Genomic DNA, 19,302 nt, shown 5'->3' on the forward strand with positions numbered 1-19,302 from the left:
CTTGCTGAGTTTGGTGGTGATATTTTGACAGGGAACAAATGGAAGCTCCTGCAGCCAAGCCGTGGAAGCCCCGTCGGATGTTTTGCTTCCAAAAACAGTTCACAAACCGGAACAGACACTTCCGAGTTTGCAATGTCCGGGAGCCAAAATGTTCAGGAACTAAGCTGTTCAAAAACCAAGGTACGACTGTACTTGGTGAAAGACAGCTTCTTATGTTCCTCTATTCTGTTAGGATAGGTGAAGTTAGCTATGCTAATCTCTCCTGGCAAGCTCTTGTCTGTTTGTTGCCCTTAACTAATCAAAACCAAGTTACTAGATCTCAAGCTTTCTTGGAAGCCAGCCCTTTCCCTTAATCTCAGATGTGTTGGAGGCCTTTGCAACAGGGTGAAAGGAACTACCCTGCTTATACTCAGAGGCACACTTTTAATTATTACATCAGATGCTCAACAACTCAAGCTTTGCTGAACCAGATTTCTTTTCTTTTGCTGTTTTCTAGTTTGCAATTATTCTTTCAAACCAAGTCCCCGCCCCCAGCCTGTTTACTGTGGCAGATGTTCCCATTCCTTTGCGAAGGAAGACCCTATAATCCTTGAAAGGCTGAGCGCCGTCTCCGACATTCAGCAAAGCATTTAATGCAGCCAGTCTGTGTCCCTTGAATAGTTCTTGAATAGCAACTTGAAAAGGGGAGTGTGTGTGTGTGTGTGTGTGTGTGTGTGTGTGTGAAAAATTGGGCTGTGTGAGCCAAAAAGATGCCCTCTATTCCTCATCCTTGAATGGCCTTGTCAGCTCACTGTCTCGATTTTCGGCACTGCCCAAGCGATTTTGCTTTTTCTAGGCTGGAATCGTCTTTGACAGCAAAGTTTTCTTGGGGTCGGCCAGGTAGTCAATTTTGGGGGAGGCAGGGAATGTTTGGGGGAGTTGTTTTGTTCATGTCTTTAACCCGTGCCCTCTTGCAGGAAAGAATCTGTTTGGAATGTTTTTAAATTGTTATTTTGCAGGGGGCTTTTATAAGGCAGCTTCTTGCAGGCTGTTCAGAAGCACTGAACTGCATTTTGTAGCAGGAGTTGACACTTAAGCAATCAGAATAGCCTGCTTAATAGCAGTTGAAACGATGGCCTTGCAACTCGTAGAATAGCAACCCCTCTCTCTTTCTCTCTGTGTGTATCTTACCTTCTTCTAGGATTAATTAATTTGGAGCAATGAACAAGCCCATTTGTACTTCAGTTGAAAGGGTGGGAAAATGCAGCCTTTCATCACCCTGACTGTGAGGGTGAGGGGCTCTGCAAATTAAAAGGGTAACTAATTTGGTGTTAAGTAATCTTGTATGCCCACTTTGAGGACTTGGCTATTCAAATCAGGAGCTGAGGCACAAGGCAGTAGTCAGGAGCAAAGCATAAGTCAGTTGAGAAGCAAGCCCAAAGTCTGCTTTTGTTGCTGCTTTTTAAATGAATATTTTGTACCATTTTATGTAAACTGCTTAGAGACTTTTAAAAAAGTAACTGGTATGTAAATCTTGCTAAATAGAAATAAAGGTAAGGTCCAGTGAACAAGATCTTTTCAGCACAAGCAGAGACCTTGTTGTTCTCCAGGCCTTTTAATTGAGGTAGTTTAGGCTTTTAATTCTTAAATATGTTTTTTTTTTAAGGGGGAGGCAGTGAGTTCTATTTTATCATATTTATGTGATCCCCATCTTTTTCTTTTTTTATGTTTTCCTTCGTATTTCAGTGGGTTTTTAAGGAACTTATTTTACTTATTTATTGCAGCTTGTCCAAAGAACCTCCTGTTATGGGTCTACACAGACCTGTAGAGTTGGAAAGGACCATGAGGGTCATCTAGTCCAACCCCCTTCCATGAAAGAATATTTTGGGTGATGTGGGTCTCGAACTCACGTCCCTGAGATTAAGCGTCTTATGCTCTACCTACTGAGCCAACCCAGCAATGTCAAAATAAAGTCAGATAGCCGTCCGCCCTGCATTCCAGAGGACAGCTTCCTATTTGACGGGCTTTCTGGTTCAAGTACAGTTTAGAGATCCAGAAGAAGGGAGAGCAGGGTGGCATGAGGGAGGGGCTTGAAGTTGTCAATCAAATGGAAGCACCTGGGTAGCACACTGAGCAGATGCACTCAGGTCACCTGGTTACAGGCTTCCCCCATTATGGAGAGATGTATTTCTGTTTAAATTTCAGCAACTCTAAATGTGCATCCAGACATATAAATTGGGCATGCAAATGTTATGCAGATCTGTGCCCTGTTTTTCGATGCTGCATATTTCCTCTCTCTCTTTTTGCCAAAGGATATTTCTCCCCCCAACGGAGCAACAGTCCCTCCTCCTATTTCCTCCAAGCTCTTTTAAAGATCCAAAGGCTGTTAACTTGCTCTGAAGTTCTGAAGCTGAGCTTAGGCTTCAGATGGCATCTCCATCTCCCCTTGTTTACAGAAGGCAATTTTGCTGCTGCGGGACCTTTTGTCGGGTTTCCATTTCATAAAACGGCTTGCAGGTCAGGAATTTGATGCTTTGTCAATAACTGGCAGGGCCAGCACTTGATGGGAAGTGCTGGGAAGCTACAGAGTCACAGAGGTGGCGGTGTACCATTTTGCTTTTTCCAATTCTCCATCTCTGACTGCTTACACACCATAAGTTTAAAGCACTCTCCCAATCCCCCCCCCCCGGGAGCTGTAGTTTGCTAAAGGTGCTGGGCATTGTACATTTGTAAGGGGTAAACTACAGTTCAAAGGATTCCCCCCCCTCTCTCTGTGTGTGTGCTTTATCAATCAATCAATCAATCAATCAATCAATCAATGTTTTTTACAGCAAACAGCCAACATATTTAAACCAGAATGTCTGCACAATTCTCTACATAAACAATAAATACGATCAATCTGGGGTTTAACAACCAGTATACTAATTAAGTGTATTTAAAATACATACATGGGACACGGGTGACACTGTGGTCTAAACAACTGACCCTAGGGCTTGCCGATCAGAAGGTTGGCGGTTCGAATCCCCACGACGGTGTGAGCTCCCGTTGCTCGGTCCCAGCTCCTGCCAACCTAGCAGTTCGAAAGTACGTCAAAGTGCAAGTAGATAAATAGGTACCGCTATGGGGGGGAAGGTAAACGGCGTTTCCGTGCACTGCTCTGGTTCGCCATGCTGGCCACATGACCCGGAAAAACTGTCTGCGGACAAACGTCAGCTCCCTCGGCCAGTAAAGCGAGATGAGTGCTGCAACCCCAGAGTCATTCGTGACTGGACTTAACTGTTAGGGGTCCTTTATCTTTACCTTTAAAATACATAATCAGAGGAATAAAACACCATACAAGTTTAAAAGATCAAGAGATTTAGCTAAGAATTTATGTAGCTGTTTAATCTTTTGCTTTCTTTGACTTATGGCTATTGCACAAAATCTTGCTACATTTCTAGTAACGTATGAATTCCAGTCAGACAAGAGGTATTTTAAATAGTATTCCTCTATTCTCACTGGCACTTTTCGTACCAGAGGAGTTATGAGGGAGGCTCTGGAATCTGAATGAAATCTACAATGAAATAGAACACGGCCCACTGTTTCTATTTGACTACTCTGACATGGACAGCTCCGCTCACTGTGAGGAATTTTTCTGTATCTCCCTTCCAGTAGAGCAGATGGCATGACATTAAATTCGGCTTGCGTAAAAATGCCTTTCTAAATTTGTGGATAGTCAAATTTGTCCAATATTTGGGAATTGCCGGCGCCAATCTGTTTGTCCTGTGCACGGGATATGAATCAGCTTGGTCTAAGTGGTTTTGTAATTTGATCTCTCTGAAATGTTCATTTTTGCTTTATCGTATCCTTGGGGTGGGATATCGCTGCTGGAGAAACCCAAATTTAATAATTTGGTATTTAGATGGTTTCCCCCACCCCACTTGGAGAAAAAAGAATCAGTCAATGCGAAGGGGAGCCAGTTTCACAGGCACATGTATCACTTACAACCAAAAGCGGAACCTATGCAACCATATTTGAGATTCTATTGAAATTAGGCCTGCTTCCAGTCGTATTATTGCAGGAATGTGCTTCAAATGTATGGAAGTCTGTTTTGTTTTGTTTGTTTATTACATTTCTGAATCGTCCTCCTGCCCCAAAGGAGCTGAATTCTTCACCGAGGGCTCGTCTACAATTCTGTTTTTCCTTTGCTTAGAAAGCACAGTTCAAGCAGTTTTCTACTTGCTGTTTGCTCCAATTGAGCACTAGGAGAAAGCTGCAGCACATGGGGACGTCTGGACAGCGACATAGCTAGTTGCTCAGGTGCGCAGGAGGCGCACGTGCCCTGCAGCCAGGGGTGGAGCGAGCCGCCCATGGGGGCAGGGCGAGCCAAGGCAGGGTGCGCTTCCTGGAGCCTCTCCGCAGCCTCCCTCTCAGCTGTAGGGTGGTTGAGGCAGTGGGCAGACTCAAGCTCCACGCTGCTCAAAAATGCAGTGCAGAGCTTGCAGGCAGTCTGCCACCGCCTTCCCCTCAGGAGAGACGTGTGGCTCAGGCACGCTGCAGGCCCCGCGGTGTGACACCCAGTGCCCCCCGCCTCACCTAGCTATGCCTCTGCCTTCATGCTTGCCTAAGTGTGGGTCTCCAAACTCTTCCCCCTCAATTCCCCAAGCCCTCACCTCATTGCTCTTGACCCTGCCATAGGAGCCAGCGGCCGAACTGTGGCTGGACATATGCTGACGGTGGTGAGAGAAATGCAGCTTGCTTATTGAGAGTGGAAGAAATGGGGCCAGATTTTGGGTTTCTGGCTTTTTGCAGAGATTCACTGCGAGAAGCCAAGTTACAGGGAACCAGGCAGAGGGCCTTCTCGGTAGTGGCACCTGCCCTGTGGAACACCCTCCCACCAGATGTCAAAGAGAACAACAACTACCAGACTTTTAGAAGACATCTGAAGGCAGCCCTCTTTAGGGAAGCTTTTAATGTTTGATGCATTACTGTATTTTAATATTTTGTTGGAAGCCAGAGTGGCTGGGGAAGCCCAGCCAGATGGGCGGGGTATAAATATTATTATTATTATTATTATTATTATTATTTATTCAAAAGCTACTTTTTAGGGCAACAAGCCTCCAAAGGCAGGTCCCACCATGCAGTCATAAAACCCAGACCCAGCAAAAAGTATTAACTCACTCCCACCCATCCCCGACAATACCAGAAAGGCAGCCCTCACGGAAACCTGTCCCAAGCAGCCTCAGCCCATTTCAACCTAATCAAGTCTTGGAAACCTTCCAGGCAACTGATAGCTGGCAGGAACATTCCCGCCGCCCCTCCTGGCCTCCAGGGGGGAGCCTTGCTCTCTGCCCGGCTGGCCATGCCAGGACTCTCCCGATTCCTGCAGAGGGAAGCGGCTTTCCTCCACGGAGACATACTATGCCAAAGCGAGCAGGCGAGGGAGACAGAGAGGAGGAGGCAGTTTATGCAGATTCCAGGTGGAGAGGGCTGTCAAAGGCTACTAGCCATAAAGGCTGTGCTCTGCCTGCAAAGTTGGAGGCAGCAATGGCTTCTGGTTTCTGGAAATCACGCAAGGGGAGAGTGCTCCTGCAGTGGTGTAGGAAGGGGCGTGCGGTGGGTGCGGGAGTTATTTTTTGTCAACCCCCCCTCAGTGATGACACCCGGGGCGACCCGCACCCCCTGCACACACCCCTTCCTACACCACTGTGTCTGGATAAGCCCTGCGTGCTGCAAGCGAGATACTAGCCGTCCGTTTTAGACGTGAAAATGCCTTGTATCTTCTCACTGATAATGGGAGCAACCTTGTTTGATAGGCCAAGCCAGCGTCACCTTTTGAGTAAGCTGAGGCATGGTGCGTCATTATCTGCACAAACCCCTTTCTGCAAACTGGCAGGGTCAACAGACAAGGAGATACCTGGAATAAATTCAGAACAAGCTGCCCTCTAATGGCCAAAGAGAAGGAACAACAACTTGTTAGAAGCAGCCAAAAGATGAAAAAGTCTTGCTGGTGGTGTGGCAGTTAGAGGGTAACAACAATTTGAGATGGCTGCCTGCCTGTTTTCATTTTTGGCAGGGCAGGGATGATTCATGTATCTCTCAGCCAGTGGCCCATCCAAAGAACAGAGAAGGCTGCTGCATAAGATAAATGAAGAATATGACTATGCAGGAAAAATGCATAGCCTCTGAAGGTGGGGGGAAGAAGGCTGAAAGCTAAATCAGAAAATGGTATGCGTTTCCGAGTACAATTCAAAGTGTTGGTGCTGACCTTTAAAGCCCTAAACGGCCTCGGTCCAGTATACCTGAAGGAGCATCTCCACCCCCATCATTCAGCCCGGACACTGAGGTCCAGCGCTGAGGGCCTTCTGGCGGTTCCCTCCCTGCGAGAAGTGAAGCTACAGGGAACCAGGCAGAGGGCCTTCTTGGTAGTGGCACCCGCCCTGTGGAACACCCTCCCACTGGATGTCAAGGCAATAAACAACTATTAGGGAAGTTTTTAATGTCTGATGCTGTATTGTTTTTAATATTCAGTTGGAAGCCGCCCAGAGTGGCTGGGGAAACCCAGCCAGATGGGTGGGGTCTAAATAATAAATTATTATGCGAGAGAGAGAGGGATTTGTATTTCAGATCACAGTGAGGGCACAAGTGCCATCTATCAAATCTAGATTTTAAAAACCCCTCCATACAATATGCAGTGGTTCCTCTGGATGCGAATGGGATCCGTTCTGGAGTCCCATTCGCTTCCAGAAGCAAGTGCAACCCGCGTCCGCGTATCTGCACGTGCGTGGGTTGCGATTCGCCGCTTCCGTGCATGCGCGTGACGTCATTTTGACTGCGCATGCGCGAGTGGCGAAACCCGGAAGTAACGCGCTCTGTTACTTCTGGGTCACCGCAGCGCACAACCCGAAAATATTTATCCCGATGCTACTTCAACCCGAGGTATGACTGTAATCCAAAACAACTGCAAAAACACCCACCACTATCCAGTGTGGCATAATGGTTAGAGTATTGGACTATTACCTGTGAGACCAGAGTTCGAATCTCCACTCAGCCATGAAGCTTACTGGGTGACCTTAGGCCTGTCACCATCAATTAGCTTAACCTTCACCTCACAGGGTTGTGGTGAGGATGAAATGGGGAAGAGGAGAACCTTGAGCTCCTTGGAAGGAAAACGGTGGTGTCTAAATGTAGTAAATAAATAAATATCCACCCAGAATTCAAAACGTACAATGTTTCCATCGTATCCAAGCCTATCCAGCACATTTCCCTCCAGCAATTTATTCTAGCAGTTTGAATGTTGGGGAAAATGAGATGTTCCTACAACAAACACTGGGGAACATTGGCTGGATTGCACACACAGGAAAATTTAACACTATTTGTGCCTCGTGTAAAATAAATTGAGAGCACAAAGTAGAATTTCTGAAAATAAAAGGAGCTCTATTGCTCAAATCTACCTGTGCCGACCTAGTTACTTACAAACAGGTTTCTGGCCCCCTCAAATGTAACACAGTACATTTTATTTTATTGCTGTGGCTAGTGGCTGATGCAAATAAAGATTATTATTGTCTCTCATGTAACACAGCATAGGTGGTCAGCTTCAGGTTTGACACCTTTTGAGGAGATAGCTGACACAGAAGATGGTTATCACTGGTATAAATCGGGGGGGGGGTCAGCAAACTTTTTCAGCAGGGGGCTGGCCCACTGTCCCTCAGACCTTGTGGGGGGCCAGACTATCTATCTATCTATCTATCTATCTATCTATCTATCTATCTGGGGGGGGGGGAGGGGAAATGAACGAATTCCTATGCCCCACAAATAGCCCAGAGATGCATTTTAAATAAAAGGACACATTCTACTCATGTAAAAACACACTGATTCCCAGACCGGGCCGAATTTAGAAGGTGATTGGGCCAGATCTGGCCTCCAGGTCTTAGTTTTCCTACCCATGGTATAAATTCTCACTGGGATTTCTCAAACATCCTGCCAGACAACGGTCTTTCTTGGAGTTGTAGATTCAGGAGTTGGTGGGTGTTATGTGCTGGCCTCCCTTTTGGAAAATTGAGGGGCAGGAGGCCAGGCTTTTTTTAAAAAAAATTGCAGTGATATAAGTAATGTAATGTAGATAAATAAATAAATGTACACGTCTGGGTGATTTGCAGTTGATTGGCAAAGGGTTTCTGGCTCCCAAAAGAAAAAAAAAAGGGGGTAAATGTGTGTGTTTGAAATGTGTTCGAGAAATTTGCACTGAGATGCTGATGAGCTTTCATTGGGATGTAAAAACGAATCAATTGCAAATTGCTGCGGAAATGTGGAGAACTGAATTTAAGACTGAGAAAGAGAAACAACAGTTTTTGTCCATGCCTAGCTGTGGCTGGCTTTGTGCCAGTCTCTTATATCTCGGCTGCAGTGGTCCTCACCTACAAAATACAAGTATTAGTTTATTGCCTTTGACCAGGGACTCGGCTACATTGGCGAAGAAAAGGCGCTTTATATGTGTTGTTTATGCATTCTAATGCAGGGACACCAGATGGCGATGTGGAGTTCTGTTTCTGCCAACACGATTTCTCATACAAAGTTTGCAGGGCATTTAACTGAAAAGCTTCTTTGATGTGTCTAGATCCAGCCAAAGTCAAGCTTCAAATCCCTGCTCTGTAGCGATGGGGAACTCCAGCCCTAAAGGACAAATAAAGTCCTCCATGCCTCTCTATCAGGCCCTGGGACAATCCATGACCCCTACCTCTCCCTAGTCCAACCCTATGTCCTGCTTTCCTTGAGTTTTTTTGCCTGGCTGCGGCATGATGATGAACCTTGCTTTCCTGAAAGGGGAGATGTATGTGTATAAACGTCTGATATTGCAAAAGGTATGAGTCACACCTGTTGCCCCACCCTCTTGCCTCCAACCCCACCCACACCTGGCCTGCAGCCCCTAAAAGGTTATCCACTAGGGAATGTGGCCCTTAAACAAACAAACAAACAAACAAAAAAGCCCTGATGTATAAAGCATCACACGGAAAGGGAAAGAAAGCAAAGTTTCAAACAGATACTGTTATAATTCCTGCTCCATGATTGCAGTCATGGGATTGTTGTCTTTCACATGACGGTGTATGTTTTGACAAAGTGGGAAATGACGGAGACAGGATGTTTGTGTTACTGTGTTCTGTGAAGTGGGACTATTGTCCTTTGTTCTTTTTCTCTTTGCTGTCTGATGCTAGAGAGAGAGGGAGCCATGTTGCAGTGCTCCGTGTATGTTTATATGTAAATAAAGTAGATTAGCCAAAATGCTGAGTTGCTGAGGTCTGTCACGCACAAGTTGCGCAAACTCTGTGGATCTCTAAGTGTGTCGGTGATGGTTGGCATCGGTTGATGTGATGTTCGGGATGAAGAAAGCTTATGAAGCTTCCGAACGAAAGACCAGGAGGGAGAGAACATGCCAGTCGGGCATGTGTCTCTGCCAGGGTCCTACTTGAGTGTAGGCTGAACTCCTTACAGATACAACAGGTGACAATATCCTATGATGCGTTCCGGGCTTCACGGTGCCACATGACTATTGAGTTGTTTTTGTTTTGATTATGTATTCTGTGTTTTTATATTGTGATTTTATCTTGTGAACCACCCTGAGACCTGCGAGTATAGGGCGGTATACAAATTTAATAAATAGTAGTAGTAGTAGTAATAATAATAATAATAATAATAATAATAATTATTATTATTATTATCAGTAGATGATGCTGCATACATTGCCTGGAATGAGAGTCATCATTTTGGATTTCATAACCAACCTATTTTTGAAAAATTCAAGATTTCATCTGCTGTGGTTCATGAAGTAGGGGGTGCCTAAATTTAGCGAGGTTTATCACTTTTTAAATTTTGCTTTAGCTCTGAGTTTGAGGCCCAGAGGCATTTGAGAAAACTGAGTTTCTCTGGCCAAGCCTTCAAAGATCTTCCTGGTTTGTTGCCAACAAAGTATATTTAGTACTTGAGTGCTTTTTCAATGCTTGCTTTATTATTTGCAATAGCCAGGGAAGAGAGCACAGCTCAATCACCAAATGTACTTTACATTAGAGTAAGTAGGCTACATTGCTTTCATCCTTACTGTTTCAATGCTGGAACATTCTACTGATTTCAACTGAGTTGGGGCGGGAGTGGGAAATAATCAGGTGCAATACGCTAGATCATACTTGGAATTCATTCAGAAAATTACTGGCTAACAAGGCTGCAGACAAACATAACACTATTGGTGTAGCGAGGTTGCTTGAAAAGTGCAATTAGGACATTCTGTTCAAACAAATGATTCTTTCCAGGGATTGGTACAGAGGCAACTAGTTCTGAGAGTTTTGTTATAGGAGCCATCTATACATTGCAGATTGGCAGGTTGCCTGTGATATACTGAACCTACCACCCCCACGTCCTTGGAACACTTTGGTAACTCTTAAATTTTGCTTTTTTGTCCCAGTGTAAGAAAAGGAGGAAGAGGACAAATGCTGAAATAAATAATTCGAAAAACAAAACAAAAAAAGCATGTGAGAGGCAAGGTTGCTGACTCAACATTTAAATTTCGGGGTTGCACACCTGCCAATTGCATTGCAAAAGGGGGGGGGGCAGGTTTGCTGTGTGGGAAAACAATTTGCCGCAACTCCTGTTTCAGTGTTATGTTTGCACGCAGCCTTAAAATCCCAGTCACTTTCCCACTTCAACTGCTGTGGGATTTCATGAATTCCTGAAGAAATAATAAACTGGTTACAGAGCATCTGTGAGATCAAAATCGAGGGAGATTGACGGGTTGGGAGCTGGTGGTGTTTCGATCGGTTCAGCGGTGTCCACAGAGGGAGGTAAAAGATCTTCAAGTGTGAAGTCACGACTAGGTTCCTGAAGGGCTATAATGGGTTTCCACGGTTTCCCTGGACACTTAGGAGCTGGTGGTTCTGGCAGATCCGGTAAAGGTTCAAACAAAGAAGGTGGAGGTCCATTGATGTCTTGTGGTGTCTCAACTTCCTCTTCTTGAAGCACGTCTAAAGTAGGTAGCTGTTCTGGGATTTCAGCAGCTGGCGTAAGTGTAGTTTTGTCTTCATCAGATTCTTCAGAAGACTTGTTTTTCGGCTTGCTTTTGGGCTTTTTAAGGACATATTTGTGGCTGTGGCCATGTTTGTGGCTGTGGCCATTATTGCTGCCAAAGCCTAGGTTACAAGCCCCACTTGGTTCACCTCCGCTTGTTCCTGTGATGAGGGCTAGACGAGCACTTCGGAATGGGGTGTAACCTGGAGGTCTCCTCATAAGCTGAAAAACCATCACAATGTATTTAATTAGGTGCTTAAAACAGACCAACACATCCCGAAAGTCAAGATTGCGCAATGACAGACAAGAATTAGACTTCACTCTTAAAATATGGTGGAATGTAAATTGGAAACTCGGACCATGCTGAATCCAGGACCCCACCCCCCCACAAGCCCCAATAATGAACCTTCTGGAAGTTGTTCTGAACTTTGAGGGCATAGCTCCACTTCAGGCTTAAAACTGGCTTAAAAGCCATTCCCTCAGCCCAGACAGGGATCTACTGAACTGCAGTTCTATGAGGGGAAGTTCAGGATTTCTAACAGAATCCTCACTAAACTGCAAATCCAAGTATTCTATGGGAGAAGTCACAATGACTATTAAAATTATGAGGTTGCAGCAACAGATGTGCCCAGAGTGACTAGACTCTAGGGGTGGCTCCAAAATGGCTAAAGCATAACACGCCCCCCCCCCATTATTGTGTTGCCTGTACCTGCGTCATGGCTGGTTTCTTCAAGCTTTCTTCTGTTTCCTACAATGGCACACAGAAAAGCAAGAATCTCAGATACAGCGGTACCTCTGGTTACGTACTTAATTCGTTCCGGAGGTTCACTCTTAACCTGGAACTGTTCTTAACCTGAAGCACCACTTTAGCTAATGGGGCCTCCTGCTGTCGCTGCCACGCGATTTCTGTTCTCATCCTGAAGCAAAGTTCTTAACCCGAGGTACTATTTCTGGGTTAGTGGAGTCTTGTAACCTGAAAGCGTCTGTAACCTGAAGCATATGTAACCCAAGGTACCACTGTACATTGGGCTAAGAGCATTAAGTCTTATAGGCCAAATGCAATCAACATCTTGACTGGAAGAAGAAGAGTTTGGATTTGATATCCTGCTTTATCACTACCTGAAGGAGTCTCAAAGCGGCTCACATTCTCCTTTCCCTTCCTCCCCCACAACAAACACTCTGTGAGGTGAGTGAGGCTGAGAGACTTCAGAGAAATGTGACTAGCCCAAGGTCACCCAGCAGCTGCATGTGGAGGAGGAGGGAATCGAACCCGGTTCACCAGATTAGGAGTCCACCGCTCTTAACCACTACACCACACTGGCTCTCCAACCAGATGCCTTCTAGATATCACTGGACAAGACTGTTCCAAGTTTATCTGGCTCGTTATTATTTCAATTTCTTACCTGCTCTTCCTCTAAGGAGAGGTTACAGCAATTTAAAATTCAATATTAAAAACAGCAGTGCCTCATCTTAAAACTCTTATCACCTGGGATAGAGGTATTCATATGACAAAATGGGTTGATGGCCTGTCTAAGAGGAATCTTGGGCCTGGGCAGACAGAAGGCTGCCAGGATAACTAGATGTGAGGTGACAGGAAAAGAGAGCCTTTAGCAAAGTGTGCTGGGAAGAAGAAAGACTGGGATCCATCTTGGGCTGGTCGGCTAAAGGCTGGCTGGGACAGATGCCTTGGACTCCAAGCCCCTCTTGAAATGACCATGCTGCAAGATCTGGACTCCTTCCGTGCAAACAGAAGCTGTAAATAAGTGAATAAACCATATTTCTTAAAGCTACGACAGTCCCTGCTGTGTCTCAATTCTCCAAAGGAACACAGACCCTGGATGAGTGCCTGGAACCCCCTGGACTTTTGCTACCGCTTGGCAGAGTGGGTGTGGTTCTGTAACAATATGGATTTTCATACCTCCTGAGGTTCCTCATCACATTTCAATTTGGGCTGGATTTCTGACGTCCAGGGTCTCTCGTAAATAGACGCGTAGCAGTATAACAGTTTCTGTAGCCGAAACAAGACAGAGCAGCGGCACATCTCTAGTCAAAGGTTATCATGAAATACAAACCCTGGCAAATTATTATAGCTCAGAATGCTATTGTGAAAGCTTGTGGCATTTTCTTATCTGTATTTTTTTTTTTTTTTTTAAAAAACCTTTTCGTTTATAAACAGTTGTGCTGGGTTTTCATGTGAAGAGGAATAAAATTTATTAACGTTAAGGCCAAAACCAAACACAAATTAAGGCTACAAATCTTAACTGAATTAAATAGCATTCAGGTCTAACCAGGGAACTAAAGAAGCTTAAATCAAAGTGAATCAGGAATGGACTTCTCAAAAAGTAAGAATACAAATAACCACATGGATCTGCAATATTCCCACCCACATCCAAATTTAAGATTTATTTAGCGGATTGAAATAAAATATTCATCTTAGAACCTCTCCCAGTAACTTACACTGTCTTCTGTAGTCTGACAATCATCATTCAATTTCGGGACAATGTTCTTAGAGCAATTTGTCTCCTTAATTTGAAAGTGAACTCGGTACATTATTCCAGCGACAACCTGAAATTTAAGGAGAAAGATGATCAGGAAAAGCATGAGTAAAGGGGAATGGATGTTGTAGAGCACACTGTGAATACTTAGTATTGTTATATTTAAAAACAGAGTGGAGGTTGTCAGGATGGCGTTGAGATGGGACACACCTCATGTTGGGAGTGAAGCCTTCACGCAGTTCAAGCGCAGCCTCAAAACCTAAGTCAGGACTTTTGCACAGAAAGGGTTAAGCAGTAGGGGCATGTCTTGCATGAAAATTACTATCCTATCTGGCTTAATGTATATATTCTCATGTGGTCTAGCAGTTAGGAATCCTGATTTTTGTGGGATGTGAAACACAAGAGCAGTCAAGTACAACATCCCTAGAGTGGACATAAAAAGGGGTGTCTGGACCAGCCAGTTGGAACTTCCTGTTTCTCCTTGGCTGGGACAGACTTCTTCTGTATGTGACTAGAGGTGGGCGTGAGCTCACCTGCCCAGGTAACAAAAGAGCACGACTGGTCAGCCATCTCTCTCTCTCTCTCTGACCACATTTGTCGGAGATGCAACATCTGCTTTGCCTAAGATTCTCTCTTAGCTTGCAGCCAAGAATGGACAAAGGAGCCGTCTCCTTATGGGATAGTTTCCAGGTGTATATTACTTTTCCAACTTAAGTCTGCCTTCTGTGATCCAATTGTGAACAGAATGTGTGAGTAAACTCTTTTTATACTTTTAAAGAAGACTGTGTCATGTCTATCTTTTTATGAGGGACTAAATGGGGAATTACCAAAAAGGAAAACGTATTTTAGAGGCTTTAGCGAGCCTGAGCAAACACATCCGCTGTGCAAGTTTAAAAAAGGGGAAACTTGCTCTGCTAAATTGCATCCCTGAACATTCCCACAGTTTTCACCCAAGTGGCCCAGGTTTGACTCCCAGTATGGGAAAGTCTAAATTTTGGGGAAGGGCTGTAGCTCAGTGTGATGGGTTGCCTGTTTTGCATGCAGAAGGTCCCAGGTTTCATCCCCGACGTCTCCAGGTAGGGCTCAGATTGCCCCTTGCCTTAAACCCTGGGGAGCCACTGCCAGCCAGTGTAGACACCACTGAGCTGATGAATCGTTGGCCTGATTCAGTAAAAGGCAGCTTTGTATGTTCCCATAAGGGACAGGTGGGGCTCATCAACCTGGGAAGGTGGCCCTTCTAGTAGGAAAGCTCTGACTCTAAAGCTCCTCTGCCTTGCAGGATATATTTGGGAGAAGAAAAGGCTAAGGAGTAAACCCAAAACAAATTGAGTGGAGTCCCTAAGGTGTTTGGATGGCGTCTTGTATGCCTCCTTCTTGCAACTCCTGCAGCCAAGCTGGTGCCAAACGGATTGCTCTGCTTTCCTTTGGACCACACCAGTGAGGCTGAGAAGGGGGTCTTGGAAGTTGAGAGGTGGGTCTTTTAGTCTGGGCAGCTCAGGGCTTCCATAAACACTGCCCAGGCTCGTGCCCCAGGGAGGCCAATTTGGTGCTGATAACGCAGCAAAAACAACACAGGGGGCAGCGGTTATGAGTCATCAGTCTCTGCAGCCACAGCAGGCGCTGTGATTCCCCAGCGGTTTGACTTCACCCCCCGAGGCACCTCCCATAGTCTCTCGAGACAGACTGAACAGTTCATCCCAATTTGAGTCAATTTTCTTAAAACATTACATTGAAATATAACGGTAGCAACAGAGTTCAGACCTGGCTTGAAGCTTCTGTAATGTTTTCAATTTTGTAATAGAAATCGCCACCACATTGCGAGTTGTATTTCTCCAGGGTAACTGCCAGTGGCTCCTTCAGTTCTGGGCTGTCTGTTGGAATACGTTGAGGGCAACCAGGACAAACAGCGCCAGAAAACTTTTCCTTTTCTGTAAGTAAACGAACAAACGTAAGTAAAACATGTTAGATTTCATCAAAATCAAATAATTTTCAAAATGGAGACCTCGCTGCAGGCACCACGCATGCATTGTGACTGAGCACATGCCATGACCACATTCTATTGGTTACAACAGAATGCTTCTTTCAAGCCTAATTTCAGCGGGGTTTGCTGAGGAAGCCCAGAGAAAGCTTATAGAAGGCCTATGTGGGTGTCAGGCGCTGGTGGTGGTTGCTCGCGAGTAACCAGGCAGGACTCAGACCTGTCTTTTACAGGTTTTATTTGGTGCAAACTATATACAGTGCAGAAATGCAAAGTTCATGTCCGTCCTAGTCGCTTGCAGTTTCCGGGAGTGGCCCCTTCCGGTTTCTCCCCCGACATAAGAACTTAGACACCCCAAATCTCCGCCTCCCCTCCTTATGTTTCACCCCTCTGCGTAAGCTGGGCAACAGAAACGGCATGTTTGTCTGCTGGCCAGCCAGGCTAGGTGAGAGGCTTGGGCTCTCAGTAGCATCTTCAAGCCCTCCCCTTGCCTGGCTATCCCCTTCCCCCTCCGCTCCACTGGAGGTGTGGCTTTCCCCACCGCTTGACGAGTGGCTGCTCCTCAGAAGCGCCGGAGGCCCCCTGTATCCCCCTCCCTCTCCAGTCCCGATGGCAGTCCCCTGCTGCCATAGCTACGTCGAAGAGGCTATGCTTTGGTCTCCCATCTCCGCATTGTCCTAAGTAAGCTGAGCCTGCGCTCTGTCATCCGGTCCATTTCTCACTTGTCTCTTTGGCCCATAGGAATTAATGCCAGGTCCCGTGTGACACAGCACTGTGGCCCAAACAGAGCCAAAAAGTGCCCTACCTTTTTTGCCCCCACGTAGAGATGATGAATACTAACTTCACCCCCCAATTTTTTTTTTTATAATGCTGCAGTTACAAACCTCGAAGGATGCACTTCTGTTCAGCATGCACAAGCTTCCCTTTCAAGTCCACAACGGCATCAACTACACAACTAGCTATGTGCTGGAGGGGGGACAGAAAGCAAAAAGAAGACAAGGTGAAGTGGTCATTAAACCCCGAAAATAAAAGCAAATGCTGTGTGTTGGCCGCTACATCTCAAGCTTTGCTCTTCTTTTTGATGTCCTGATGTGGTTCTCTTGGCTGAATTGGAAAAGGAGAAAGGGAATCCCCAGATGTTAAGGACATACCACACCTCCCCCCCCATTCCCATTCCTTTTTTAATATTCATAGGGCAGCAGGGATGGAAGAGAAATTCAATTTGGTTCATCCTCCCAAATTTGCAGTGTCTGAAACAGTAAAGGTAAAGGGACCCCAACCATTAGGTCCAGTCGCGGCTGACTCTGGGGTTGCAGCGCTCATCTCACTTTATTGACCGAGGGAGCCGGTGTACAGCTTCCGGGTCATGTGGCCAGCATTACTAAGCTGCTTCTGGCGAACCAGAGCAGCGCACAGAAACGCCGTTTACCTTCCCGCCGGAGCAGTACCTATTTATCTACTTGCACTTTGACGTGCTTTCGAACTGCTAGGTTGGCAGGAGCAGGGACCGAGCAATGGGAGCTCACCCCGTCGCGGGGATTCGAAACGCCAACCTTCTGATTGGCAAGTCCTAGGCTCTGTGGTTTAACCCACAGCACCACCTGCGTCCCTTGTCTGAAACAGTACATGAACCCAAACACCGCCTTCAAAATTCACACTTCTTTGAATTTTGCAATGCAGTTCTCCCGACAAGCAACATGCACAAAGCTGCATATACTAGGGCAAAGTGTGCTTAAAATAGATATATTACAAAGAATAACATACATAATTGTGTTAAATTAGGGGGAAATTGGTTTGCAAAAATAAGGTAATATTGTATACAAAACTATGTACATGAGGAGAAACGGGCACTAAATTACTGATGAAATTTCATTTGTATTAAGCTCAGTTCTTGTAACGGTAAAGGTAAAGTTAAAGGTAAAGGTAAAGGTAAAGGGACCCCTGACTGTTAAGTCCAGTCGCGGACGACTCTGGGGTTGCGGTGCTCATCTCGCTTTATTAGCCGAGGGAGCCAGCGTACAGCTTCCGGGTCATGTGGCCAGCATGACTAAGCCGCTTCTGGCGAACCAGAACAGTGCATGGAAATGCCATTTACCTTCCCGCCAGAGCAGCACCTATTTATCTACTTGCACTTTGATGTGCTTTCCAACTGCTAGGTTGGCAGGAGCAGGGACCGAGCAACGGGAGCTCACCCCATCGCAGGGATTCGAACCACCAACATTTTGATCGGCAAGTCCTAGGCCCTGTGGTTTAACCCACAGCGCCATCCGCATCCCTTGAGTTCTTGTAGTCAAATAGTAACCCATAGTTTAGAAGCTGAGCAGAGGCACCTCGTTCCATTTTTCTGCCAAGGGTAGGACTTTAAGATCTGCTCAGTGTATATTCAACTCACACATATGGAGGGATGAATTGCAATTAATATACCCTCTCCTACCCTCTCATGACCTTGTTTCTGTTTCGGAGTTTTTTTGATGTCCATTGCTTCCCTCGAGGCTTAAGTTCAGCTGGGCAGTTCCTTAAGAAAGTTGGGTAGGCAATAGCCATAGCTGTTGGGGCGAGGGGGCGAGAACAGTACCATGCTTTCATTATGATAGGGGTTAGGGTTTCAATTAGCTCTCATGGCTAACAGCTCTTCCTATGTATTCCTCTTTCTCGTCTACTCCAGCAGTGGAGAACCTGAGAAACTCCAGCAGCTGTCGGAATCCAGCTTCCATGAGCTGCAGCCATCCTGGCTGATGGACAGGTATGATGGGAGTTGTAGTCTGGTGAGCTGCAGTTCTCCACGCCTGCTTTGCAGGGTCTCCAAACAATGTTCCTGATCCACATTCCCCCGATCCCCTGTAATCTGGCCTGGACCACTGATGGGGGAATTAGGAGGCAGAATCGCAGAGCAAGAACAAGCAAATCAGCTGTTCTTTCTAACTCAGAGGCGTCTCTAACAATGCAGTAGCTAGTAAATTCCTAGCTGATATATATATATATATAATCTCCCCCCACTCAAAACATCCCTCCTCTGAACTGCATTGCAGATATATATGCGCTTTAGAGGATCGTTTAACAACTTCCTTTTTATGGAAATATTTGCCTGGAGTTAAATTGGTTGCTGTCTTAATCTTTTTATTTCTTTTGGCAACTCTTCCAGCACAGCTCTCTTGGCCAAGAGGAGAAACAGAATGAATTAGACTGCTGTTTCCTGAAGTGCTTTTGGCTGCCCAGCCAAACATCCCTGAAGGAAGCTACCGTCTAGGAGCTAGACAGGACTTTAGTTCCCACTTTTGCTATGGTGTTGTTCAGCCCCGGGATCCCACCAGGCTGGTGTTGTTTTTGCAGGTGCGTTCTGCAACACGTCATTGACACAATAATAATACGTCGAAGGCGGATTTATACCGAAGCGTCCACACATCATTCTGCTTTATTACTTGTTCAGGGAAGCTAGCCTAACGTTACTGCAATATTGCAGTCTGGAGGGGCAATATTTGCAGTATAGCACAACAAAACCGGGGGACGGGGGACGGGACCAGAACACTTGTGGTCTGAAAAGATACAGGACTTCAGCAGGAAGCTATGGGACATGTATGGATTAGAAACAAAACAGTATGTCCACCCTGAAACCTTTGCAGGTGCAAACAGTATTGAAATCTTTTTTTAAAAAAATGTTTACGTTCTCATGAAAATTTAACAGCATCTTACTGCTAACTTCTTCCCATGTGCAAATTTTTGCAAAGAATGTCTCCTAATATACACATTTCTGCAAAGCAATTTCTCCATGTGTAATGTGCTTTTGTATGCTATTTTCACAAATACATACATACATTTATA

The 19,302-nt window shown here is 45.6% G+C and overlaps 1 protein-coding gene across 1 annotated transcript in view; it reads right to left on the minus strand.

Moving 5' to 3' along the window:
- Nucleotides 1-9,939: 9,939 nt before the first annotated feature.
- KNG1 (kininogen 1) overlaps nt 9,940-19,302 on the minus strand; it is a 28,107-nt gene continuing 18,744 nt past the window's right edge. Inside the window, exons 6-11 of the mRNA XM_083504228.1 lie at nt 16,368-16,449; nt 15,267-15,433; nt 13,468-13,575; nt 12,929-13,018; nt 11,720-11,758; nt 9,940-11,232 (exon numbers count right to left, since the gene is read on the minus strand). Coding sequence (XP_083360354.1) covers nt 10,696-11,232; nt 11,720-11,758; nt 12,929-13,018; nt 13,468-13,575; nt 15,267-15,433; nt 16,368-16,449 — 1,023 coding nt within the window. The 3' untranslated portion in view covers nt 9,940-10,695. The remainder of the gene's footprint in view (nt 11,233-11,719; nt 11,759-12,928; nt 13,019-13,467; nt 13,576-15,266; nt 15,434-16,367; nt 16,450-19,302) is intronic.

This window comes from Podarcis liolepis (assembly GCF_965112155.1).
Source record: "Podarcis liolepis genome assembly, chromosome: 5".
Taxonomy (NCBI): Eukaryota; Metazoa; Chordata; class Lepidosauria; order Squamata; family Lacertidae; genus Podarcis; species Podarcis liolepis.